This window comes from Heloderma suspectum, chromosome 5 (genome assembly GCF_057233095.1).
Source record: "Heloderma suspectum isolate Gila_16-S chromosome 5, 16-S_ref, whole genome shotgun sequence".
In the NCBI taxonomy this organism is placed as follows: Eukaryota; Metazoa; Chordata; class Lepidosauria; order Squamata; family Helodermatidae; genus Heloderma; species Heloderma suspectum.
Genome location: NC_139462.1, coordinates 182,508,758 through 182,534,581, shown reverse-complemented (window position 1 = coordinate 182,534,581; position 25,824 = coordinate 182,508,758). Strand labels below are relative to the sequence as shown.

General features: G+C 41.8%; 1 protein-coding gene and 1 pseudogene across 1 annotated transcript in view; one reads left to right on the top strand and one right to left on the bottom strand.

The window, feature by feature from the left end:
* LOC146344920 (ATP-dependent translocase ABCB1-like) overlaps positions 1–25,824 on the top strand; it is a 216,791-nt pseudogene that overhangs the window by 87,513 nt on the left and 103,454 nt on the right.
* LOC146344922 (ATP-dependent translocase ABCB1-like) overlaps positions 1–25,824 on the bottom strand; it is a 66,526-nt gene that overhangs the window by 21,342 nt on the left and 19,360 nt on the right. Inside the window, exons 7-18 of the mRNA XM_084856063.1 lie at positions 22,281–22,452; positions 20,807–20,931; positions 19,635–19,812; positions 16,524–16,637; positions 14,929–15,039; positions 13,918–14,043; positions 12,120–12,323; positions 9,162–9,332; positions 8,878–9,039; positions 5,455–5,700; positions 3,952–4,098; positions 2,186–2,290 (exon numbers count right to left, since the gene is read on the bottom strand). Coding sequence (XP_084712189.1) covers positions 2,186–2,290; positions 3,952–4,098; positions 5,455–5,700; positions 8,878–9,039; positions 9,162–9,332; positions 12,120–12,323; positions 13,918–14,043; positions 14,929–15,039; positions 16,524–16,637; positions 19,635–19,812; positions 20,807–20,931; positions 22,281–22,452 — 1,861 coding nt within the window. The remainder of the gene's footprint in view (positions 1–2,185; positions 2,291–3,951; positions 4,099–5,454; positions 5,701–8,877; positions 9,040–9,161; positions 9,333–12,119; positions 12,324–13,917; positions 14,044–14,928; positions 15,040–16,523; positions 16,638–19,634; positions 19,813–20,806; positions 20,932–22,280; positions 22,453–25,824) is intronic.

The window sequence follows — 25,824 nt, the reverse complement described above, 5'->3', positions numbered from 1 at the left end:
CAATGAGGCTTAGTCCAGAGAAAGTCAGCAGGTTGTTTTGGGATTCCTTTTGTTAAAAAAAAAAAAAAAATCAAGCAGCAGCATCATTCTATCGCACCTCCAAAGGCGTACTGAATGGGAAAAGAAAGAGAAGGAAATGTCGATGCCCCCGCCCTCCAAAGAGTAGTTTTTCACTCATTCCTGCAATGCCCTTCCCCCCCCCTTCCCGATTCTCCCCTTTCTTTGGGCATTTCTACACCAGCCTAAAATCCTGCATTTAAAACAGAGCTTTCTGCTTCTGTTTTAAATGCAGGATCACAACTGACTCCCTTTACACACGCTTCCTTTCCCCCTTCCCCTTCCCCCCTCCTTCTCCCCCATATCTGAGTCTTCCATTATCTTTCATTGATCTCGATCCTCAACTTGCTGCTTTAACTCTTTTGAGGGAGGGAACTGAAGCGGAACACAACAGGGTAATTTGATAGCTTATTATCTGTGATCTATTTAAAAGCGGAACAAAGGGCGTTTAGTGCAGGAGATGGCTGGGATGATTACTGTGTCATGTAAAGAGCCTGCAAATGTCCATGAAGGAGCAATCTCAATCGCTGGAAAAAAGCTTCATGTGAAGGAGCCCTTTGTCTCAAGGAACAACTGCTGAAAATGGGCAGATGTCTTGTTGTTGTTGTTCAGTCGTTAAGTCGTGTCCGACTCTTCGTGACCCCATGGACCATAGCACGCCAGGCCTTCCCCTCCTCCACTGTCTCCCGAAGTGTGCTCAAGTTCATATTCATTGCATAGTTGATGCTATCTAGCCATCTCATCCTCTGCTGTCCCCTTCTCCTTTTGCCTTCAATCTTTCCCAGCATTGGTCTTTTCCAGGGAGTTTTCTCTTCGCATTAGGTGGGCAAAATATTTGAGCTTCAGCTTCAGTATCTGTCCTTCCAATGAGCACTCAGGGTTGATTTCCTTTAGGATTGACTGATTTGACCTCCTTGCAGTCCAGGGGACTCGTAAGAGTCTTCTCCAGCACCACAGTTCGAAGTAAATTACATTCTGTTCAATGAGGCTTACTGGTTGCTTTTGGGATGAAAAAAAATGTCACTCTTCCTCACCAAGCAAGCCTCAAGCCTGCCATTTTAAGACTAGGCATCCTTACTTGGAAGTAACTCGTCTTCTATTGCAGGGAGAGCCTTACTGATTTTAACAGTAACACATGACCCCTAATCATGCAAAGAAAGACTGGGGACAGAGGCGAACATGGTCTGCTAAAGTTGCCTACTTGGAAGTAACTCATCCCTTTTCCGTCTGCTCTATTTTCACTTTGTACACTCTCTGATTACAGTGGTGTGCTAAGAATATAGGGCACTTCTCTGCTGTTTATTTTTACTTTGCACTATGCAGCCTGCAGCTTCCTATCAATGTAACCATTCTAGAAGCAGAGTGAACTTATGAAGACAAATGGTGGATGTGAGGGTAAAGGTGTGGGGTAAATTACAGGGATGTAATTCATCTCTTCCATTAAACTTCCCTGAGCAGGGGAGCTTGGACAGGGGCAGGGAACAAGCCTCTCACATTCACTGAGCAGTATCTCCCTGGTTGATGACATTCAGTTCTACTGGCGGGACCCTGCCCATCCAATCCCAAAGTAAGGCAGTTTCAAGTGCGGTTTGACCTGTGAAAGCGGGTTTTAGGTAGTGTATACTCCACTTTTCTTGCTTCGTGTGCTGCTGACAGACCAAATCAATTTCTTGAAAATCCAGATATAACCAGAAGCACTTTTCATACTGTTTCTATGTACATTGGGTGGGTCTCAAATTGTTTAGGGACCAGGATACATGTGTGACCCTGAACTACTGACATGAGTGATCCTGTGATGTAATAAGGATTGATAAAGTCTATAGTTGCTACATGTACGTGGTCACATTGTTCCTTCAGGATGAAACTGTAGACAGTGACAAGCTTCCCCTGACACAAAGTTTCCCCAGTTTTATCAATCCACTGCCCCCTTCGGATGCCCGTTTATGACAATTCCTTATTAAGTAGATCAGCTTTCCCAAACCAGGTGCCCTCCAGATATGTCAGACTATCACTCCCATTATCAACAGCCACTGGCCACGCTGACTGGGGATGATGGGAGTTCTAGTCCCACATATCTGAAGACTGCAATGTTGGGGAAGGCTGAAGTAGGCCATATGCTACTGCTTACCTGGATTATATATGTTATTAAGTAGACCACTCCCAGCAGAAGTAACAATAGAGAAAACATAATTGTATTTTGACTTCTCTTTACATCATCTTGTTCTCCAAAAGCCTGGGTTGCAAAGCACAGTGTTAATCACCAGTACGGAAAATAATTACTTACTTACAGTCATTCTATTTAGTTCAGCCAATGCTGCAGATGCAAACCAACCATTGCAAATCAGCTGTGATTCTGCTTTCTCACCTCCTTTGTAGGGGTTAGCTGATGCTCCAGATGTTTCCCCATCACATTGAGAGCAACAGTCCCCTCAATCTATTCCTTCAATGGCTTCCATGCTTCTATGTTGCATATTACTACCAGCTATCCCCAGCACCACATACCTTTCTATGTGACAATGTCTACATGAATTCCATATGCTCCAAAGCAGAACCCATTGTAACCCCAAGGCTTTCTAGAAACTTAAAGTGCAACGTATTGCAGGGGCACAACTAAGAACTTGGAAAAGAGTAAATTTGGAGGAAAGCTACATGAAAATCAATTTATGTATTTAAAGTATTTATATGCCAGTTTTTGACTTAACAATCCCCTAAAGAGGCTCACAGCTATAGAAAGCATAAAACAAACACATGCCAAAATAACCCCAACACACTATTAATACAATCAAAAATAATCAAACACAGAAAATCAGTAGCAGCCAAATAAAAGAAAAACAGCTTAAAACAGAAATTACTAACAAAAGTGAATAAGCATCAGATCATAAATTAAATGAAACATTAAAACATCCTGGTGAATAAAGTGGTTTTGACTTGGCACCTAAGCAGTGTTAATGTATTCACCTCCCCCTCTTGTCCACAATGGTTCCACAACCAGGGACCCACTACTGAGAAGTCCTCTCCCTGTGTATTGCCCCTGCAGTAGGCTTCAAACTCTTAATTTAGAGGTGTCAAGATAGTGATAAATCAGATCCAAGTTTACTTACAAGGAGATACTTTATTGAGTACAATCAGCACATAGGCATACCTTATGATCAGACAGCTTCTCTGAACCAGGAGCCATGAGGTAAAATGGGTTTTATACCATACATGTTAGTAGTGAGGCAGCATGACAATAGCAAGCATTAATTAGCATTCATTCCCAGCATAGGCTCTTTCCCAGCACAGACACCTGCAGCTTGGCATAAACATAGCCTCACTTCCCAGGCACATCTTGATAGACACTCTACTCATTAGTATGGAACGTGCTTGAGGCTGCCCTACTGCTCTTATCGCTCTTTGACTCATCCTGGTAAATCAAGAGGCCTGTTAGGGAAAACAGCAGCCAACTGACCAAAGTCAGAGAGCATTATGGGGCATCTAAGCCCCTCTAAAACTACTAATAGCTTGTTTCAGGCCTGGGGCCTTACACCCTGTCATCACCCACCTCACTTCTGAAGGCTGGGCACCTGGAGAAAAGACTGTTGCAGATCTTCAAGATTGGGTAGATTCAAATAGGAAGAATATTCCAGTCCCAAGCCATTTAGGGCTGCAAAGGTTGATGTCAGCATTTGGAATTCTTTCTGGAAACAAACTCGAAGCCAGGGCAGATCTTTTACAGTTGGCCAAATGTGATCAAGTTGGCAAGACCCGATCAATAGTTTATACCAGCCTTCCACAAATTGGTGCCCTCCAGATGCTTTGGACTACAACTCCCTGCATTCCTGACCATTGGTCCTGCTGGAGGGGATAGTGGAAGAGAAAGACTTTGCATAGGCTACTGAACAGGCCTATACTTACCCCAATGATTTTAGCAGTCAGAAGTCCAAATGCAGGACCAGCACCACTCCCAATGGCAGCAGCAATGACTCCAACCACAATATAGCAGAATTCAGGCTTATTCAGAGCCAGAATCCTGGAATAAGGCACCTCAGGGAGCTTCTCCTCCTGTAAGAGGCAAAATTCCAGTTGTCACCAGTGGGTGAGAGCACTGCAGGAGGTAATATAATTGCTGGGCAATGAAGCAGGCACATGTTGCCAAGAAATTCACATGAACTCTAAATGTGCTAAAGAAGGAAACTTACTGAGCTATGTACATCCACTGATTTTCATGACCTCAAAGTTTTAATTGCTTAATCAAAAACAAAGAAAAAATGGAACAAAAGGCTAACTCGTGTCAAAATCTCTCTGCAGGAGAGCAAGCCTCATTTCAGGACCAAGCCTCATTGAGCACAATGGGAGTTACTTCCAAGTAGGCACACATATGCTTGTGCTGGGAAAGTGGGTGGAGAACTCAAAGATGGAAACCAGCCCCCATTTTAACCCACAGGACCTCATTGACCACAATGGGAGTTACTTCCGAAGAGACACTAATGGGTTTTTTGTGGGAAAGATAGCAGTAAACACAAAGACAGAAACCAGCCCCCATTTTAACCCATAAGATCTCTATAACCAAGGGTCAAAGTCGTTTCTTCCTAAGGCAATAAACCAAACAAAGGAGAATCGGAGCCTTGAGATTGCACTGTGCTATGTCAATTGAGGGGGTTTTCTGTAATTTCTGTGGGCATTCAGAGAGCAAGCTTCATTCAGCACAATGGAAGGAAACACCACTTGACTGGGGTCATGGTGAAAGGCACACCCCTGGGCAGGGCTAGCATATCTGAGCTAAATGCGGGGGTTGGGGCATACAACAACTATACTGGGGAGAACCCGACTTAAGGAAAATCAGACATTAAGCAGTCTCAGGAAATCCAGGTTTTCCCTGATAAGCTCCGGGGTGGGTGCTGTGCGGCCACAATGTCATGTATCCCTAATGACCTCAACACACAGCCAGCATGTAGAAAATCGCTGGTGGAAACACCCCCCAGGTCAACCTAAAGTATCTTCACCACATTCAATCCAATTTCACCTTTCCTCTCTAGGATTGGGCTCTGAACAAAACAGTTCTGCTGGTCTGAAGACAAGTTAATGTTTCTTTTTCTATTTTTCCTTCAAGTCTTGTCCTTTTCTTGCAATAGCTTACTGCAAACCCTACTGAAACAACACTGTAACAATGAACCATTGGGAATCAGTACTCTGGCCTTAGGAAAGAGTTCTGGCCTATTTATTTTTTATTTCAGCAACAGTCAAATGATCAACCCACCAACAACAAAATATATACTAGTTCATCAAAGCAATGCTCAGATGTAGCAAGATTCACAGAGAAAGTAATATATCTAGCAAATATTTTACAAAAATAGAATGACCTGTTGAGAATTTTATGTTATCTTCACAAGACATGTAAGAATTAATCTTAGAACCAACCACTCTATCCTTCTTTGGGTTCTTCTTCCTTTTCTTGCTCTTCTTCCTTTCAGAGTATCTTTTAGTAGAAGCCCTACTGATGCTGTGTCTGTTGGACATTCCCCTATTAACTGATTCTGTGCCAGCAATAGGGTTTTCCAAGTCATTTGCCTCCAGATTGTTTTGTTGCTCAGAGATTTCCTCCTCCTCCTCCTCAAAATTTGTCTCTTCTTCTGTTTGGTCCTCTTGATCATCTCTACTGTAACACTGATGATAAAAACAAAATAATTCATTTGGAAGAAAATACATTACCAAAGGGATCCACCTATTTATTACTATGGATAACAATTAAACCTACATGTGGTGCATTCTGAAGTGGTACAGTTCCAGCATAATTTGCTGCTTGTGGTGGAGAAAATCACACTTAGATTCCATTCTGAAACCCCAGTGCCTATTGCTGTCCAGGAAAAGGGTTCTACCACTGGCTTTTTCTTGATATTCTAGGTTTTTTGTCTGCAGGGAGTTTTTGACAGGAGAGAAATAAGGATCAAGGAATAAGGATTTAGTCTGTGTTGGATGGGGTCATACTCCCCTTTAAGACTCAGGTTTGCAATTTGGGTATTCAGGGATTCAGCCCTGAACTTGGATGGCCAGGAGGGGAACTTAACGACAACGAAATGAGAAGCGCTTTGGAGTATTATCCATATTTTCATGGAAATGACTTTGATTTGCCAGGGACACATGAAGCAAGAAAAGCCAAGTGTAGCATACCTTAAAAATCCACTTTTCACAAATCACACAGCATTTGAAAGCAACGTACTTCCAGGTTGGGTGGGGGGAGTAGAACTGAATGTCATCAACCTGGCAGGGGCTGCTCAACCAGTGAGAGAGGCTTGTTTCCCACCCCTGTCCAGGCTCCCGCCGGCTACCACGTTATTATTCCCGATAGCATCTGAAGGCTCCCCATGAGAGCACCTCACCAGCCCAATTTCGCCCCAACGCAGCCAACAGTCAGGGAGTTAGAGCTCCCACCCCCTTTCTCCTTTTCCAGGAAGTAATTAGAGCAATCGAGCCGCTTCACCCATTGACAGTCTGCAGCCTGTGTTGCCCAGTCACAAACCCCAGTTGCGCACTTCCAGGGTGTAAATACAGCAATCTAGCTGCTTCAGCCCTTCTCAGTCTGCAGCCTCTGTTGCCTGCTTCCTCCCCACACTGAGAATCTATAGCATCTTTTTCCCATTGAGAAAATTGGAGCTGCTCTGTTTCAAATACCTGTTTTAATCTAGCAAGAGGAGGCAGCCAGGAGAGGGAGTCTGCAGCCCTGGTATTTTGCTGTATCGATAGGGCAATACAGCGAAAACTAAAGAATGCAGGAGAGCGAGGAGAGGAGGTGCCAGCAGAGGGAGGCAACTTCAGCCAGCCCTTTCCCTCTCATTGAGAAGAACAGGCTTGCTTCCCTCCACAGCCCCCTTTTCCATGCTCAGTATTATGCAAGGAGACAACCAGTTACTCCCCCAACCTGACGCCCTCAAAAAAAATTGATGTGGAGCAAATCAAATTAAAAATTAAACTGGGGCAATCAGCTGTTCCCTTACTTCTGAGTAGGGATGCTAAGCTTGTGCTTACCCTTTGGCAGGAGTTCGGCTCTTTGCTCAAGTGCATTTGAGGACAATGAGTTCCCCAAAACCTGACGGCCGTCATTCCACAAAGCAGGGATGTGGTGGGAAAAAACAAGAAACAAAAGGGACAGCCTACCTATGGTGATGCAACAGCAAAACACCCCCCCCCAAAAAAAAAACACTTAAGAAGCTGCATTTAATTTGGGGATATGGGGTACACTACACTGGAAGCAGGCGGAAACGGGCTCTTAAAGGGAAAATGCGGCACAACGCGCCTCTGAAAAACTCTGGGTTTCAGGCTGGAAATGAATGATGGCTTTACTGCACAGCGGCTAATGTGTGTCCCTAACGACGTTAAGCCACAGCAGCATTAGAGAAAACCTCCCATGTAGACGGGCCCTAGCCTAGTGCACCAACTCTGCCTACTAGAGATTTCTGATCTGGCCACTGGTGGGAATCAGCCACAGTCACACTTGCCTTAGTTATATCTTGTTTGGATTACTGTAATGTGCTCTACGTGGGGCTGCCTTTGAAAACTGTTCAGAAACCTCAGCTGGTGCAGAATGCTTCAACCAGATTGTTGCCGGGACCTATTACAGGGAGCATATGAGTCCCTTGTTGCAACAGCTTCACTGGCTACCCATCTGTTTCCAGGCACAACTGAGAGAGCTGGTTATGACCTATAAAGCCCTTCATGACTCAGGACCAGACTACCTAAAAGATAGCTTTATCTCAGATGAGCCTGTCCAGTTTTAAGTCCTTTCGGGGAGGCCCTTCTCTTGGTCCTGCCACTATCAGAGGTAAGTTTGGTGGGAATATGAAAGAGGGCCTTCTCCATGGTGACTCCCAGGCTCTGGAACTCCCTGCCAAAGGAGGCTGGATTGATGCCTTCTCATGTTCCAGCTATAGCTGAAGTGCCATATTACACTGGACTGCAGAAAAAAGGCAGTAAATCAAGTATTAAGTAATAAATAAATATGTGGTAGGATGTTTTATTGGCCTTGTTCACAAGCAACATTAATCATGGTTTAGCATTGAGGAGGAGCTGCAGCAAACATGGGCTCACGTGCTTCCCCTCACCATCTGATGTATTTGCAAGGACAGTTTGCAAGGAATCTGGAAACATTCACATCGGTTTTAGACTAATCTGCGACTTTTGAACCTGGACAGAATGTGGTTAAGGGAAACAAGCCAACTGCAATCCATAACTTCCCCAGCTGGATTGTTTTTACTAATTATAGTTAACTGCTGTTCAAGGTCCGGACAGAACCCTACACTGCAGTTAATCTAAAAAGGAAGCAGAACCTTCCAGTCTCCTTACAGCTGTGTCAGAGGAGGAGAGAGGTGAGGGAGGGTGTGAGCCTGAGCCTCACTGTGGCTTGTACTCATAATGCTAAATCATGGTTTAGTGTTATGTGCAAAGTCACTGTACAAAGTCATTTCTACACAAGGCTTTTACTGCACACTTGTGATTGGTCACTCACAGACGTTTGTGGGTCCATTACATGATGTTGTCAGCCTCAGGGCATCTCCTGTGCTTTCTGACATTTAACCCAGGTTTTAAAAGATTGGAGATAACCCAACAAGGAATGTTAATCTGCTATATCGGCAGTATGTAATTACACAGTTATGCTATACAACAGTGTCTTCTAGTGGCTGTATAATGAAACATAAAGAACTTGCAGACAAATGAAGTCCCCAAACCAAAGCACGTGGCCGCCCATGTAAAGGAGACAATTTTAATCCTGCAAAGAATCCAAAAGCAAAAGCCCCGGTACATTGCGAGATAAAAAGCCTGGTGAGGAGAAGAGCTGTGTCTCATTACCTGTTGCATTACAAGGGCATAGTAAACTCCCTTCTGTGCCATAAGTTCATCATGTGTCCCCTGTTCGACAAGAAGGCCCTTCTCAAAGCCAACAATAACATCTGCTGTCCTGATTGTGGAGAGTCTGTGAGCAATCACAATGGTGGTACGACCACTCCTGGCCTTAAGAGAGGGGGAAGAGCAAGAGTTACATTCCCACACTGGTTTCCAGTCCTTTCTGTTCATTCTTTATGCTTTGCTGAAACTCAGCTTTGGAAGCTATGTAATCATAGGAGCAGGTTTACCTTGTCAAGTGCTGCTTGTACTATGGATTCACTCTGAGTATCCAGAGCAGAGGTAGCTTCATCCAGCAGCAGGATCTTGGGGTTTCTGGCTAGGGCACGAGCAATAGCAATTCGCTGTTTCTGCCCTCCACTCAGCTGGACTCCTCTTTCCCCAACCATGGTGTTAAATTTCTGGGATATTCAGAACACAGAAATGAAATAAAAACACATTCAACTTTCATCACTATTAGTTTGACAAACAAGAAAAGGTGGTCAGTGTTCAAGTTAATGCATAAGAAGCATTCCACAGCCAAACCAAAAAGTTCCCAAGCAAGCAGAGGAGATTTTTTGTTTCTCTCTTCAGGATACCATGTCTCGTTGAGTATAGGAGGGACTTATCACTCCCAGTACCTAATATCACACAGATGGTGCCAAATGGCTTTATCCCTGAATCCATCAGGGAGGGACAGCTTAGCCAACAATAGCAGGAAACATTCCAAGGGGAGGAAAAGAGAGAGTGCTACGTTGGCATGTAGTAACCCATATTCATTTATCCATATGAATTCAGTTTAAACACAACATTCCATTGATTTAGTTAGCTATTTATATTGGACCATTAATGTTTCCTGTAAGTTTAAGGATTGCATTTGCTAAAAATAAGTTTTCTGTTATCAAAAGGAAGTAAATGAATATGGATTGGCTGAATGAAGCTGCCTTAGTGATTAACCCTAATTCAACATTGAGAGTACAACATTGACATTGTGGTGTAGTGGCTAGAGTGTTGGACTAGGAGTCGGGAGATCCGGGTTCTAGTCCCCACTCAGACATGGAAGCTCACTGGGTGACTTTGGGCCAGTCACAGACTCTCAGACCAACCCACCTCACAGGGTTGTTGTTGTGAGGATAAAATGGAGGAGGAGGATTTTGTAAGCCATCTTGAGTTCATTAAAGAGGAAGAAAGGCAGGATATAAATAAATAAATAAATAAATCAGAGATAGCCACCTCAGCCCTGGTTACAACAAGAAGCCTAAGCAAGATGACTGGATATCCAGAAAACATATGAGCAAATAAACTGATATTAGAAGACTTCTGACGAACCAAAGTGACAAGAATGAATATGCTTGTAATCCTTGATTTTACAACAGTTTGCATGTAAAATCCTACCTGAGGCAAAGGTTTATGTGGGGCTACCCTCATGCTTGGTCCAGAAGCTGCAGCTGATGCAGAACATGGCAGCCAGGATGCTGAGTGGAGTGCCTGGCTGTGCACATATTGCACTGGCGTTAAAGGGACTCCACTGACTATCTATTAGCTACCGAGCCAAGTACAAGGTCTTGCTGTTGAAATATAACACCCAGAAGAGCTCAGGCCCAGGTTACCTGGAAGATTGCTTTCCCCAATACAGGCCTGCGTGATCAATACGATTGTTGCAGGAGGCCTTGCGGGTTGTATCATGACCTGTAGATTGCCATCTTGCAGCAAGCGATAAGCAGGTCTTCTCCATGGTGGCAGCCACCTTGTGGAATGATTCAGGAGGTGCCACCTGCAGCATGCCTTAGGTGCCAATTAAAGATCCATTTCTTTACCCTGGCTTTCCCTGACCGAGTGTGCTGCCTGGTTTGTTTGTAATTATAGTATTATTACATTGGTTTTTTATTCTAGGGTTATGTGGGCATTATTTAACTCTTGCACAAACCCCGCCGCCCAGGTTTGGTTGACACCACAAGCCACAACTTGAATATTCAAAAACTGCCCAGCACATGCTGGGCTGTTTGATCATGTGGACCAAATCTCAGGGCCATCTTTCTCACTGCCTTTACCGGTCTGCTTCATGGTTACTGAAGCACAGACTGGACTTTGCTCTCCTGATTCTCTATAAATCAAAATATTATTATCTCTGGCATTTCAATATCTATTCTCAGTTAAGTATTGTATATTTCTTTTTGATATACTTCAATATTTCCATTTCTTTGAATATATTTGTTTTGTTTAATAATGTCTTCATTTGTCCCAGGGCTGCTCAAAGCTCTTGCAATGCAGTTTGATTTGTTTCAACCACTGGGTTGGATCCAGAGGCATACTTGGAGTAGACCTATTGAAATCAGTGTTACTTTAGTTATTCAGTCAGGAGTAGTTTCAGTTCTATTGCTTTCAGTGGATCTACTCTAAGTATGGATCCAAATTAATGCTTCAAAGTGTAAGGAGCATCGAAATATTTTCCCTCTAACATTACAAAATGCATTTGTTTCAGTCTGAGGGGAGTAAAAGTATTTTGCAAGAAAAACATATTTAAAATTGGTTAGATCATATTCAGGGCAGTGCTTCAACTTGGACCACAACATACTTGGGGTGAATGAGCAGGATTGTCTTAGTGTTCACCAAGAAAAATTATGGGTTAATTAGCCCACAATTTGCTGGGTCGTGTGTTGCTGCCATTTTGAATATACAGTCTCCAACCAGCCTGTGAATGAGATTGTCTTAGTGTTCACCAAGAAAAATAGATCCCACTGAATATGTATCTGTTTTAAAATTCTATCTTCGATACAGACATCCTAGTTATAATAGAGATTAATGGCACCATTCAAGATATGCCAGACTTTTCCTGTTAGGAAAAAAATGCGATAATAGTTGCAAAGCTTGGGAGAACCCTGGTGGATGACAACGTTGTATAAAAAAACCCCAATCTACCATGAGTGAGCAATCACAAAATGATCCTAGATAGTGGGAAGTGAGTGGTATCATCTACAGCAGTTTCTGGACCTGTGACCGTCAACCATGAGAAAAAAGCATTATAGTGCCCCTATTCATAACTATCAGTGAACCCATTGCTATTTATGTCACCAGAAAAACCTCCCTATCAAATGACTAAATCTACTTAAGGGAGGCTGACATTTGAAGGCTGACAAATTTAGATCTTTGCACATCCTTAGCAGAGTTCTCAGGATCATAACAGAGCACTTGAAAGTTCAGGTACTCACATCAGGGAGTTTTGATATGAAGTCATAAGCATTAGCTTCTTTAGCTGCTTTCTCAATTTCAGCATCAGTAATATCCTCTCTGCCATAACGAATGTTGCCTGCTATTGTAGTAGCAAACAAAACCGGTTCCTGGCTTACAATGCCAATGTTTTCTCTCATCCACTTGATGTTAAGTGTCCGGATATCATGTCCATCAAGGGTAATCTGGTAGAAAGAGTGTTGGAGTTTGAATGAGCCAAAAAAGCAGATTTTAAGTGGGAGTAATTAATAGCTTGATCAGATAACTTTCTTAGAAAGCTCAACAGACAATAACTCAACAGATGATGCAGGGCCTAAGTGAGTAATACATTGGACATTATTTAAGGAGGTACCTTAAACTTCTGTTATGGCATTATCTAGACTTTCTTTAAACTTAAAAAGGCATAATGTAAAAATAAAAAGCTACAGATTGGATCCAAACTAAGTTGCACTTAGATCTTATTGGCATCAGGGTGACAAGTTAGTCATTGTTTTAGTTCTCTTGATTTCAATGGGAATTAAGTGAAACTAACTTACTATGGATCTACCCTATATATATTTCCATAAAGGAAAAGCAACCTGAAATGTTGACCCCACTTCACCCACATGAATTCTTTTCTTGCCCAGGTCTTATGGCCCCTTTTTGGAATACAAATTCTAGCTGCAATTGTATATACTGTCATAAAAATACAAGTTCCAGTGATAGAGGTTGGATGTTTTGGAGTTAAGCAATTAGTTACAGTAAGAGGTTAATCACATGAGGCTGAAATCCTGCATCCTTACCAGGGCTTTCTGCTTCTGGATTCTTTGTGGGATTAAGACCAGCACCCTTACAAGGGCGTACACATGGTTTGAATGGAGGAAAGTCCTTCCTCGGCAAGTTCTATATGTTTCATTTTACAGCCACTAGGTGGCACTGTGATAATAGCACTTTGCCATTATCACACACACAGCTGATAGAACAGTTTAATGTCCCTTGTCGCTTTATCTCCAATATTTTTGAAAGCTGGATAAAGGGGGGAAAGCTCAGGAGATATCCTGGAGGTTGACAACATAGTGTAAAGGGCCTGCAAACCTCCGTGAGTGGCCAGTCACAAGCATGCAATAAATCGCTCATGTAGAAACACTCTAAGTGTTGTATGCAGTAACTGAGAGCCCGAGTCTGTGATCCAGAGAACACTTTAGAAGTACAGATTACTTGTAAATCAGGGAGCTGTGCATACCATGAGCAAGGACAGACATTTTCCCTTGATGGGGAGAAAAAAACTTCATGTATCTCTCTGGAGGATATATGCACCTTACTCCTTTGGATGGAAACATGGGGAAAAGGAAATATAAAGCATTCTTCACTATCACACACACATGTGAAAAGAAGCTTTAAATCAAAAGATGCATTTAAAACTTCTCAATGTTCTGGAGAGTCAGAAACCCCACTGGATGCATCGACCTTGCCATGCTTTCCTCTGTTGATGAAGAATACATTTAGCCTTGTGTGCTACCCAGCAACATTGTTAACACAAGGGACTCTTCCACATTTGACCATTCCACATTTTATGCTGCTGAGATAGTTTATGTACTACATGAAATGAAGCAGGTAGTACAGACTTAGAATTGCTCTCAAAATTAACGGAAGTAAATTGGGTTAGTTAACGAAATAGGAAGAGCTCAGGTCAATGTCATTTAACATTGAATTTCCAAGCGAACTTTTCAGTGAACTGCCTTTTTATATTGCAGTTAGTTACTCTGTAAATTGCACAGCTGTTGTTCAGTCAAAACACACCTGTCCTTCTGCTGGTTCATAGAATCTCTGCAATAGTTGAATTGTGGTGCTTTTCCCACAGCCACTGGAACCCACAAGAGCAATAGTCTTCCCAGGCTGGATTTTTAAGTTCAGACCTTTGAGAATCTGGAATTATTTTTTAAAAAAACATTTTTTAAACACACACAACTTTTGCCCTCTCTGTACCTTAATAGGTTGGACAATCGTAAACAATGAAATGAAAAAGAAAGATCACAGAGATTCATTTCTTAGGGAAGATGATCTAGTGGTATGGTTTGATTAGTGAATGACATCCTAAAAATAATGCACTCATGTAATATATCTGATAAAGATATATTGCTGATGATAACAGGATAGATCCAGGATCTGCCTACTGTTATAAGAAGGGCTCCTCTCACAGAAGGTGCCTCTGCCTGATTTGGGGGATCCCCCTCCTCTCCGGCACAACTCACTCCATTCAGCAGGATCCCTCAATTTTCTGTACAGCATTTTCAGGAGGCTGGAAGGTTTGCGGTGGGGAACTGGGGGTGAAGAAGTCAGCTTCCACCAGCCAATTGCACATCCCTAAGGGCTTCTCCAAAGGGGGTTTTTATCCTGCGATTGAGATTGGTTACTCATGGAAATTTTCAGGTTCTTTACATGACGATGTCAACTTCCAGTGCCTCTCCCATGCTTTCCAACCATTTCTGTGGTGTTATTTCAAATTGAGATAATGAGTTTTTTTTTTTAATGAATTTAAGGAACTATGTGTGAAGGAGCTGATCTTAAGCAAAGAATGCAAACAATCCGGAAGCAGAAGCCCCAATAAAGTTGCAGGATAAAAAGCCCAGTGTGGAGAAACTCTAAATCTGGATCCAACCCAATATTTTTATTTTGGAAGAAGAAGAAGAAGTTATTTTTAACAATGTATTAGCACTTCTTTGATCAGACAGAAAAGAGCAATAAGCATTTCCCTCATGCAAATGGCTGTATCTAAAAAAAACAGGGAGTGGAAAAGAAGAAGAATCTTACTTGAATATCAGGTCTAGAGGGGTAGCTGAAATGGATGTTTTTAAATTCAATCTCTCCTTGGAGCTTGTCTGGCTTAAACCCCTCACTGGAACTGCTATCTATGGGATGGGGCTGGAAAAATAATTTGGAAGTAAGTTAGACATGCAGTTTAACATAGACATTTTTTTTTCCTGTCTAATGATAAATACATTTAGAATTGCACTCTGTAAAAGGCTGTGTTATGTTCTTCTCTGCTGAGAGGGATGTATTTCTGGTAACTAGTGCTACCTTTTCAGATGAAAGAGTCCATGCTTCACAGCAAGGTTGAAAGGCCGTATACTTATTATGTATATATATAAGAAAAACTAGCAATAAGTCCAGGATATTTATTGTGGTTTTCCTTTTATATCTCATTATAAAGCAGTAACATACCATAAGTGGTCATGGCGAATGTGGTCTGAAACACAAGAGGGGAAACTCCCTTCTTGCCCTCCCTAAATGACACCCCTGCCCATAAACAGTTTGTACAAAGCATTGGAACTGAACTGGCCAGAACACATTAATAGCATTGCCAACTGGTCGTTTTTAAATCTGCATTAGCAAAAGCAGAATAGTTAAGGTCCCTTGCTTCCCATTCCCATCCCTGACAAACAACACAGTTTATTTTCTAAGGCATTCAGAATTTCAGTGTTCAATTTAAAAACAAAGGTTTAAATCCAGAGAAGTAGAAGTCTTATGCAGAAGTCTCCCTGGAATGTTCAGGTAAGAAGGAGGAATCTGTGTGAGAAGATGTCATAAACCTTCAGGGCTTCTCCTATGCTTTCAAAGTGGGGGTGGGGATGGAGCTGACGTGAGAAAATACGACATTTGGGGGAATGGCAGCATGAAATGCTAGTGTATAGTTGTGTCATCCCACTATACCACAGTGCCATCTAGAGGTTATGTAGCAAAACATACAGAAAGGCAAGGAAGGAAATTCACCCACTACCCCGCCCCCCCCACCCAACCGTGTGTAGATATCTCATCTTAATCTCACAGAAGATTCCAGAAGCAGAAGCAGCAGTAAAGTGTCAGGTTAAAAGCCCCTATAGAAATGGCCTCTCTTACTGGTGAGCTAAGCCCACCTACCACCCAATGATACTATTCATTACCTTCAGGTCTTTAATTATAATAAATTGATAACATTTATGACAGTATTCTTTATGATGCCTATTTGCAAACATGACATCTTAAAACTCTGAGGGGGAACATTTTAAAAGTCCTTCTCTAATTTTAACATTTACAAAATGTTGTAAAATGTTGATACCATAGAGGCATATCTGGATCTGTACTCCTTTGTTTTTCAAAACTTAGACATTATCTATCTTTAAACACATCTATAAATGTTATTATTCTGTATTACACCAAAATTAGTTATTTGCTATTTTAAAGTTAGAATTATAAAGGAAGTCGAAGAGGATATTGATGAGTTTATTTTTATTTTTTTTAGTTTATCCCATATTTGCAATGTTGACTTGAGAAATGGATTGGAAAATTTAATAATCTTACTTCTTTTATAACATCCAAGAAAGTGGAACATTACAATAGTCATATTCTATATATTGGTGGATATATACCTTTTTGATAATTTTAAAGACTTCATAGGCTGCTCCACGAGCATTGCCCAGGCTCTCCAAATGTGGGGAAATTTGTCCAATGCACAAGGAACCAAAGATCACAGAAATCAAAACCTATGGGGGGGGAGGGGGAAATGAGAGCAAGAATAAACACTGGTTTTCAGTTATTTACCTTCAGTTAATGCAGTACTATACTATAGCAATGAAAACAGCAGTTCGATGTACACATAGCTGGCAGTATGCGTCATTCAACACATGGAACCTATTTTCAAGTAAACATGCATAGGATAGTGTTGCATGACTATAAATGTACTCTTTATAAAAACAACAAAACAAGAAAACACTTCCCCCCTATTTTCTTCAGCAGGATTTTGTACCTCTTGCAGAGCTATTAATATCTTATATGTAGTTTACTTAATGCATCCAAAGAAAAGAGAATCTAGAAAAATAAATTAGGGGAATGGGCATCAAAATGGCAAATGAGGTTTAATGTAAGCAAGTGTACATTGATGCACACTGGGGCAAATAATCCCAACTTCACATATATACTGATGAGATCTGAGCTAGCAGTTACTAACCAAGAAAGATCTTGGGATTGTGGTGAACAGGTTGAACAACATGTCAACCCACTGTGAAGCTGCTGTGAAAAAGGCCAATTCCACGTTCAGCATAATTACAAAAGGAAAAAAAAATTAAACTGGCAATATCATCCTGCCCTTATGTAAATCTATGGTGTGATCACACTTAAAATACTGACTGGGTTCGCATGATCATGGAGGGAAAATAAGCCGTGGTAGCTTATTTTCCCTCAGTGCACGCTGGCTACGAGCCACCTAGTTAGCATAATTGCACTTTCTGGGCGAGGTTGTCATGAAGTCCAAACCCAGCAAGGTTGGATGGCTGGGGTGGTTTACACATCTGGAAACCCTAGAACAAGCCATGGGTTTCGGGGTGGTTTGTAAACCACCCCAGGCACCCACCCTTGCAGGGTTCGGATGTCATGAGAACCCACACCCAGAGAGTGTAATTACGCTCATTGGGCAGCTCGCAACTGGCACATGCAGGGGGGGAAAATAAACCACCGCGGCTTATTTTCCTCAGTGATCATGCGAACTTGCCCACTGTATACGGTTCTGGCCACAGCATTTCAAAAAAGTAGAGTAGGAAAAGGTGCAGAAAAGGGCAGTCAAAATTATCAAGAAGCTGGAGCAACTCCCCTCTGAAGAAAGGTAAAAACAACATCTGGAATTGTGTAGCTCAAAAAAGTGAGGGGAAATATGGTAGGGGTGTACAAAATTATGCATAGTGTAGAGAAAATGGATAGCGAGACATTTTTCTCCATTTCTCACAATACTAAAAAGTGAGAAAACTATGAAGTGATCATCTATCCCATGATTGGTGGGAGATTCGGGATAGATAAAAGGAAGAACTTCCCAAAGTGAGTAGTTAAACTATGGAATTGACTAGCACCAGATGTAGTGATGGCCACTAACTTGGATGGCTTCAAAATGGAAGTAGACAAATTTCTGGAGATAATCCTATCAAAGGCTACTAGTCGTGATGACTCTATGCTACCCTCAGTATCAGCGGCAGTATGCCTATATATACCAGTTGCTGGGGGACATGAGAGGGAGGGTATGCATGTCCTATTGTGCGTTTCCCACAGGCAGCTAGTTGGCCACTGTGTGAAGTGTTGGACTAGATGGACTGTCTGTCTGATGGCTTTTTTTATGTCCCAATGTACTATAGGATTATAGTAACAGTCCTGGATACATTGTGGCTTTACTTCAGGTGAAGCCGTGGATGTGCTGAATCAGGCTGCGACAATGGACTGGATGAGGGCAAATAAACTGAAGCTCAAGCCAGTCAAGCCTGAGATACTGTTGGTGGGTAGTTCTGATGACTGGATGGCAGGTGTTCAACCTGTTCTGGACAGAGTTGCACTCCCACTGAAGGAGCATAGCTTGGGGGTCCTCCTGGAATCAGCTTTGTCACTTGAGGCTCAGGTAGCCTCAGTGGCACGGAGTGCCTTCTACCAACTCCAGTTGGTGGCCCAGCTATGCCCCTATCTGGACAGGGACTGCCCTCAGCTGTTGTAACTTGGTTATAGTACTGCAATGCGCTCTAGTGGGGCTGCATTTGAAGACGGTTCAGGTGCTGCAGCTCATGCAAAATGCAGCAGCCAAACTGATAACTGGGACTAGAAGGTCTGCACATATCAGACCAACTCTGGCCTGCTTGCACTGGCTGCCTATATGCTTCTGAGCTCAATTTGAGGTGTTGCTTTTAACCTATAACCCCCTACACAGCTTGGGACAGCAATACCTGATGGCACATCTCTCCTGAAATGAATCTACCCATACTTTATGTTCAGCATCTAAGATCTTCCCCGGGTGCCTTCTGAGGGAAGTGGCAGCACGGCAATCTCCAGGGCCACTTCACCCAGAATGCCTCACTAGAAAGGACCCCTCACAGGGGGGAAGACAGAGTGGAGGATGGTGGTGGCCAGGGGAGATGTGTGGTAGGGAAAGAAACTTCCCCACTGTTGGAGACTTCCCACCTCCAGGCTATTATTGCTGAAAAGCAGGATAAAAATGCAGTAAATTAATGAATAATAAATATAGCTGCCAGCATCCACAACAGCAGTTTGGTGTTTGGCAGCCGTCCATTGCTGGGTATAATGACCTGTGGATCAAGCCAATTTGTGCAGAACCAAGTTTCCAGTTGAAAACTTATTTGTTCAAGTCAGAGCCATAGCGCTGGTGTATGGAGTGAGGAACAATTGGTTTGTAATTGGGTTTTAAATTGGTTGGCTGTTTTAATTGATTGTTGTAAGTAGTTAAAATTTTGATTAGGAGTTTATTTAATGTGTAATTATTGACTTTGTTTATATTATTGTGTTTTATGTTTTGAGGGTATTTGGAATGCACTCTGGTACAGAGTACAATATACATTTGTATTATAATATTATTATTGTGTGGGTGGCATCTTTAGCCTCCCACTGTGGCTTCTGTGGGTTGGACCTTTAGCCTTTAATGAAAGCTCTGTATATATCGGAAGTCTAGAGATTATATTTTTAAAGTTCACATTTAGTAGAACCACTATACTTACAATTAAAATTTTTCCAATGTCATAGGTATCTTTCTCATCCGCTGCGAGCTTGGTTCCATACCAAAAGCCAAGTGCATAGCAACCACATATAAAAAATTTGGAGACACCCACAGTAATATTTTGGGCAATGCTCTTTTTCATTCCAACACTCCTAGCCTCCTCTAGGTTTGTATCGTATCTGAAAATAGATAAGACTTCCAAATGTTATATTTACGATATTTCCCTCTCACATCTTCTGCTTCCATAGATGCAAGCATTTCTGCCATTTCTATTTTCTGAAAAACACATCTTAAATCTTCTGAAGTTGCTGGAACCTCACTGTGTTTTTCCATCTGAAGATGTGGACTACTATGTTTACAGGAAGCATGGGAAAGGTAAGGTAGGAACATTTTATCCTACGATGCCCCACTGACGAAGGTTAGAGGTACATCTTCAGACTGCACAGTTCACACTGCCATGTAGATGGGCAGGAGTACAGCATGAGCTCCAGCATGAGCAAATGTAAATACATCAGATTCCCCTTCCCCACCCCTCAGTTAGCCCAGTTAGCCACATTCAGGCATAGGTTAAATACACGATCCAACTGAGGGCAAATGCATTATAGTTCAAATGGCAATTCAAACAATAAGAGATTGTTTCATGTGTCACAGGTAGGCTATGTCACTATGTGTAGTTCCATCAATGGGGAGGATGCATGACCTTCATAAGCCTATTGTGCATTCACCACTATGGGAACTTGAACCTGTACTACATGAGTCTACTCTGAAAAGTTATAGTTGCCATCTTGTCTGGAGTGATGATTTTGGCTGCTTATCTCTTAGGCCTTTCTTTCAGCTTTTCAAGAAAGAGAGAATAAATTCTAACCTTATATGTGGCTTTGCCATCACTTTTAGAAAGGCATTTTATTTCCCAAGTGTAGCTGAGTACAAAAGGACCATTTGGAGGGAGAAAGGCCAGGATATTGGGGAAGGCCCCTAGTTTGGTGGTAGAACATGTATTTCTTACAGAAGGTTCTGACTTTTGTCCCAAGTATCTCCAGGCGGAGCTGGGAAAGTCTCTTGTCTGTGATCCTTGAGAGCAGCTGCCAGTCAATACAGACAATAGCAAACCAAATGGATCATTTGTCTGGCTTGGTAAGGCAACTTCCTAAATGCATATAAATGCCATCTTACCTTGCTATAGCTTTTGTCTGTCCATTAAAAGCAACAACTGTCCTGATGGCTGACAAGATTTCTTCTGCCACAGCACCTGCCTTAGCATAAGCCAAGAGCTCCTTAGTAGTCAACACTGACAACAGCTGGTTAAAAAAAACAACCCTGAAATCAGTTTGCAAAATTACACATGAGCTAGTAGAATTATTACATGACTGAGAACTAGAAATGTCTTTTGGTGATATGCTTTCATTCCAGACATGAATAAGTCTCTTTTTACACTTACAAAATGGATTCTTTGTACATATAGTTCTTTGCACTGAGATATTTCTTAATTAGTTTGCTTCATGGAAGCTGATTATTTGGATTTTCACAAAATGCCTAAAGTATTTATTTTAAAAGACATGGACTAAAATGACTTTTAAACATTTTAAACATTTGATCTAAATATGGCAAATGAAAGGAGAGATCCAGGAAAATTAGGTAGCTAGGATTCTTTCCACAGTTATTTACTTATACAGTTCTCAGAATCTTCACAATCATATAGTAATATACATTTATTCAGACAGAACTTTGGTGTGTAAGGTGATCCATTGTTGAATGGGGCTGTATTGAGCTGAGTGCTGTTTATTTCTTTTATTCTTGCATTTTTAAATGCAATTTTAATTTTCTTGGTTTTGTGACTATTTTAACATTTTGTTTGAATCTTGGTTGTATTATTGTTAGCGGCCTAGAATGCCATTTTGGGGTGGAAAGACAGGCTATCAATAAATAAATAAATAAGGCACAGATGTTTACCAATTCACATTCCTTACAGCAGGCTCATAGCTGGAAGATTATTATTTCATAATTCTCCCACCCTTCTTCTAATAAACACAGAACAGTATACATTGGGTGAAAAATATTGACTTCAGGTCACCCAGAAAGCTCTGTGGATGGACAGGAACTTGAACACAGGTCTCTTCTAGCTCTGTCTCTTCTAGACATGGTTAAGAATCGTCCTTAACAGGACTAGGACAGTTTCTTGGTACTGAGCCATACAACTTGTGTTGACGAGGCAAACATTGTACAGCAACATTTGAGTGCATGAACAGCATGTTGAAATGAAAACTAAGCTCTTCATGCATGCATGTTATAATTTTATAATTGATTTATTTATAGATAGAAATTTATTTGAAAGGTTATCATGATGGCGCAAATTTGTTTTCTGTTTACCAAGAGGGTAAGGCCTGAACAAGGGGGTTCAAATTACAAGAAAAAGGATTTTAGACTAAACATCAGGAAGAACCTTGTAGTAGTATGAGCTGTTCAACAGTGGAACAGCCTGCCTCAGATGGACTCTCTGTCATTAGAGGTTTTAATGCAGAGGCTGGGTGGCCACCTATTGGGCATTCTGTAGTGATGGATTTCTTAAATCGGTCAGGGTTTGGACTAGATTCCCTTTGAGGTGCTTTCCAATTTTATGATTCCATGATTTGTAGCTCTAGTAACTTACATATGAACAAACACACACAGCTGCAACAAGAAGAGGGCTAACAGTCAATATCACCAAGGTCAGCTTCCATCCATAGACAAATGCTATGATAATCCCCGACACATATGTGACAAAAACCTCAATTATTATACTGATCTTGTCTCCAATGCCTTCATGAATGGTGTTAATATCACTGCAATTAAAAGAGAAAACCTGTGAAAGTCAGTCATTGTTTTTTTTCACATACTTTTCACATAGGCTAGTGTGCTAACAATAAGTTCAAAGTGCTGAATAACTAGGACTTGGATGTTAGTTTTTTAATCATTTTTGTGAAGCCAAAAATCAACAGAAATCTTTCAGATCTTAAAGATCTCATTCTCTTTTCTTGAAAGCCTACAGCCATAAACTGTAAGGATAGTAGTAGGGAAAAAGCCACCTACCTTTTCTCTGGGCATCACTTCATATTTACTAACACTTTGAAGTTCTGAGGCACAATAAATCTGCAATGCCATACACACATTGGCCACGTTCACACAACATGACAACCCACCCTATGAATAAGCTATGCAGTATGTATTGTTCATGGAACAGATGATTGGGCTCACCATGGATTGTTCTCCCACTCCTTTCCTTCAGTCCTCCACCTAGTATCCCAGTGTCCTAATCAGCAGAACCTGTCTTGTCTGCCTGCCCCTTCCCACTCCCTGCTCCAACTGTAAGACCTCCCCTGCACTTATTATTATGGCCCCAGAAATTTGCACAAAAGGGCTCAAAATATTTTATTATTATTTCTTTGGCCCCAGAAATTTGGGCAAATGGGATAGTAATTTTTTTTAAAAAAAAAATGTTGTTGTTGTTGGGTTTTTGGAGGTACACAAGTGTGCATTTACAGCTGAACAATATGTATAGCCTTGCCTTGTCAATGTCCTTGTATGTTTCAGCTGTCAAAGGGAATGACGTGCAATAAGAAACATGCAAGGAAATTGACAAGGTGGGACGGCATAGCAGCTAATGTGTACACTATTAACAATGATAGGTTAAAAAGGGTGGAAAGCTCAAGGTGCACCAAAAGTGGCAGGGGGACACTATATTGCCCACTTAGCAAGGTGATCCTCTGGGTTTTAAGTTGTGAACTGACACTTGTCAGTGTCCTTCTTCCATTCAACACTTCCCCGAATCTCTAGCTACTTGAGAAATGGGAGACCTAGGTTCCCCGTATTTTTGCAGCTCCCATTTAGAGCCATTACTGCCATGGTTACTGTGAATGGGAGCCACAAAAAGTGGGAGGAGCCTAGATCTCCCTGTTCTTGAGTAGCTGGAGAGTCAAGGAAGTGTTGAATGGAAGCAGGACACTGACAAGAGTCAGTTCAGTACTTAAAACCCAGAGGATCACCATGCCAAGGGGAGATACTGTCCCCACCCCCTTTTAATGCACCTACTTCTCCCAGTCTATGATACACAAAGCAGCCTCTATCATGCAGTCTCACCTTGTCAACAATTTCTTTGTAGGTTTCCTCAATGCCTTTGACAGCTGAAACATACAAGGACATTGACAAGGCAAGGCTATATATATATTGGACAGCCTTACATGTGCACTTATGCCCCTCCGAAAGACTGACAAAGTAGTAGTAGTAGTAATATTTAATAATAATAATAATAATAATAATAATAATAATAATAATAATAAATTATCCCATCTGCGCAAATGTCTGGGGCTAAATTTTTTTTAAGGTGTTGGTGAACAAGTGACAGCCCAATCAAAGTGTGGTTTGGGCATTGTTGGAGGGGGCAGTCATTGGCAAGAGAGGCTTGAGGCAGCATGGCGGATGTGATTGGGAAGAGTGGCAGGGGTGGTTGCCCCTCTTGCCAAGTGGCTCTATGCCCAATTGCCGGAACCCACAATTGGTTAGCTCTGCCAGGTTTGGGCAACATGCCAACCCACTGTGGGTAGAACAACCCCTAGAACAAGCCATGGGTTTTCAGGCTGGCTTGTTGCCCCAAAATAAACCACCCTGAAGGAAGTCGTCTGGGTTCAGATGGCACGAAAACCCACCATGGCTACTGACCCATGAAGGGTTGTCGTGTCATGCAAACCCAGTCATTGTATGTCATAGAATTTATATTTTGTAGGAACATTCCAATTTCTTTTCCTTTCTTGGGAGTCTTTGGAACTAGAAAATAGGACTTGAGCAACAGGGAGGAGGAATTGACTACCATCTAGCACAGTACTAGCAAAGCAGAAGAGATGCAGCATACCTGAAAATGAGATACAACATCCAAACATGTAATGTGAGATCATTCGTGTCTTCTGCTGTATACCATTAATAGTTCCAAGGTGTTTAAAAAAAGACAACCAAGTGATTTAAATTATTCAGAAGTTATATCTGAACAAAGGGCAAACTAAATGTGCCTCACCAAATCTGCCCCATCAAACCTGCCCAAACGGTTATTCCTGCATATTCCAGGTTTGGAAAATGGTGAAGAGTTAAGATCTTTACCACGATGCAGTGATTTCCTGAAATGTAGGATTCTGAAGTGCACATAGAGGTCCCACACACCGTGATAGCTGCTTCTTTTATTTTAATAGAGGAGACAAATACACATACACATTCCTCTGTGTACATGGACCTGCTCCTTCTGTTGAAATTAACGGAGCAATCCATGCATGCAAGAGCTTAATGGGTGGCTAAGAATTGGAACATGATCTTTAATAGTGAACATTGGATGTTTTGCCAGCCTTGCATGTCTGATTTCCACAGTGGACAGTATTCAGAAGTATTCCATAAGAAATCACTGATATTCTATACATAATAATCATGACTATTAGAATAAACAATTACTAGGAAAAATGCATAAAGATGTTCTAACATGGTAAATTAATTTAATTAATGGCAGTATCTTTGGGACAACTCCCATAGACAGTGACTGTTCACATGGAGTCCTTTTAAAATATGAAACCATGCTGATCAGATGTTTGGTGGGGAACAGGGGGTTGAATTCCTCCTCCCAAACAGCCATTTAGGATTTTGACTTCCTTGAACAGGGCTGCATATCCACAGCTCCTGCTGTTTGATCAGGAAGGAGGAAAATGCACACAAATACCCATTTGTGAATGTGATTAACTGATGAAGTGGGATACGCATCTGGCCCCAAGCTGGATCAGATTGATGAACTCTAGAAACAGGAACCTGGTCATCTTCTGGGTATGCAACAACAAGCCCCCTCACTCACCTCCAAATTATAGCTAAACCAGCAACATCTCTTTAAGTTTAAAATTATAATGTCGATAGTGGCCAGTATCCAATGGAGCACTTACGGCCCCTCTGATTCTCCTATGCCCCAGTGATTCCAATGCACAAGCGGCCCCACCACTTGCACAGTGGCAATTTAGTGCTTCTGGGGCAACCCAAAACAAGCAGAAATGCTTGTTTCTGGAAGGCAGCAAGTTGGCGGAGCTCACATACGGGAGCTCCACTGACCTGCCTCCTTATGTTTTGGGGCTCCCTCTAGGAAGCACTAAATCGCCCTGGCATAAGCAGTGGGTTCCGCTTGCACAACAGAATCG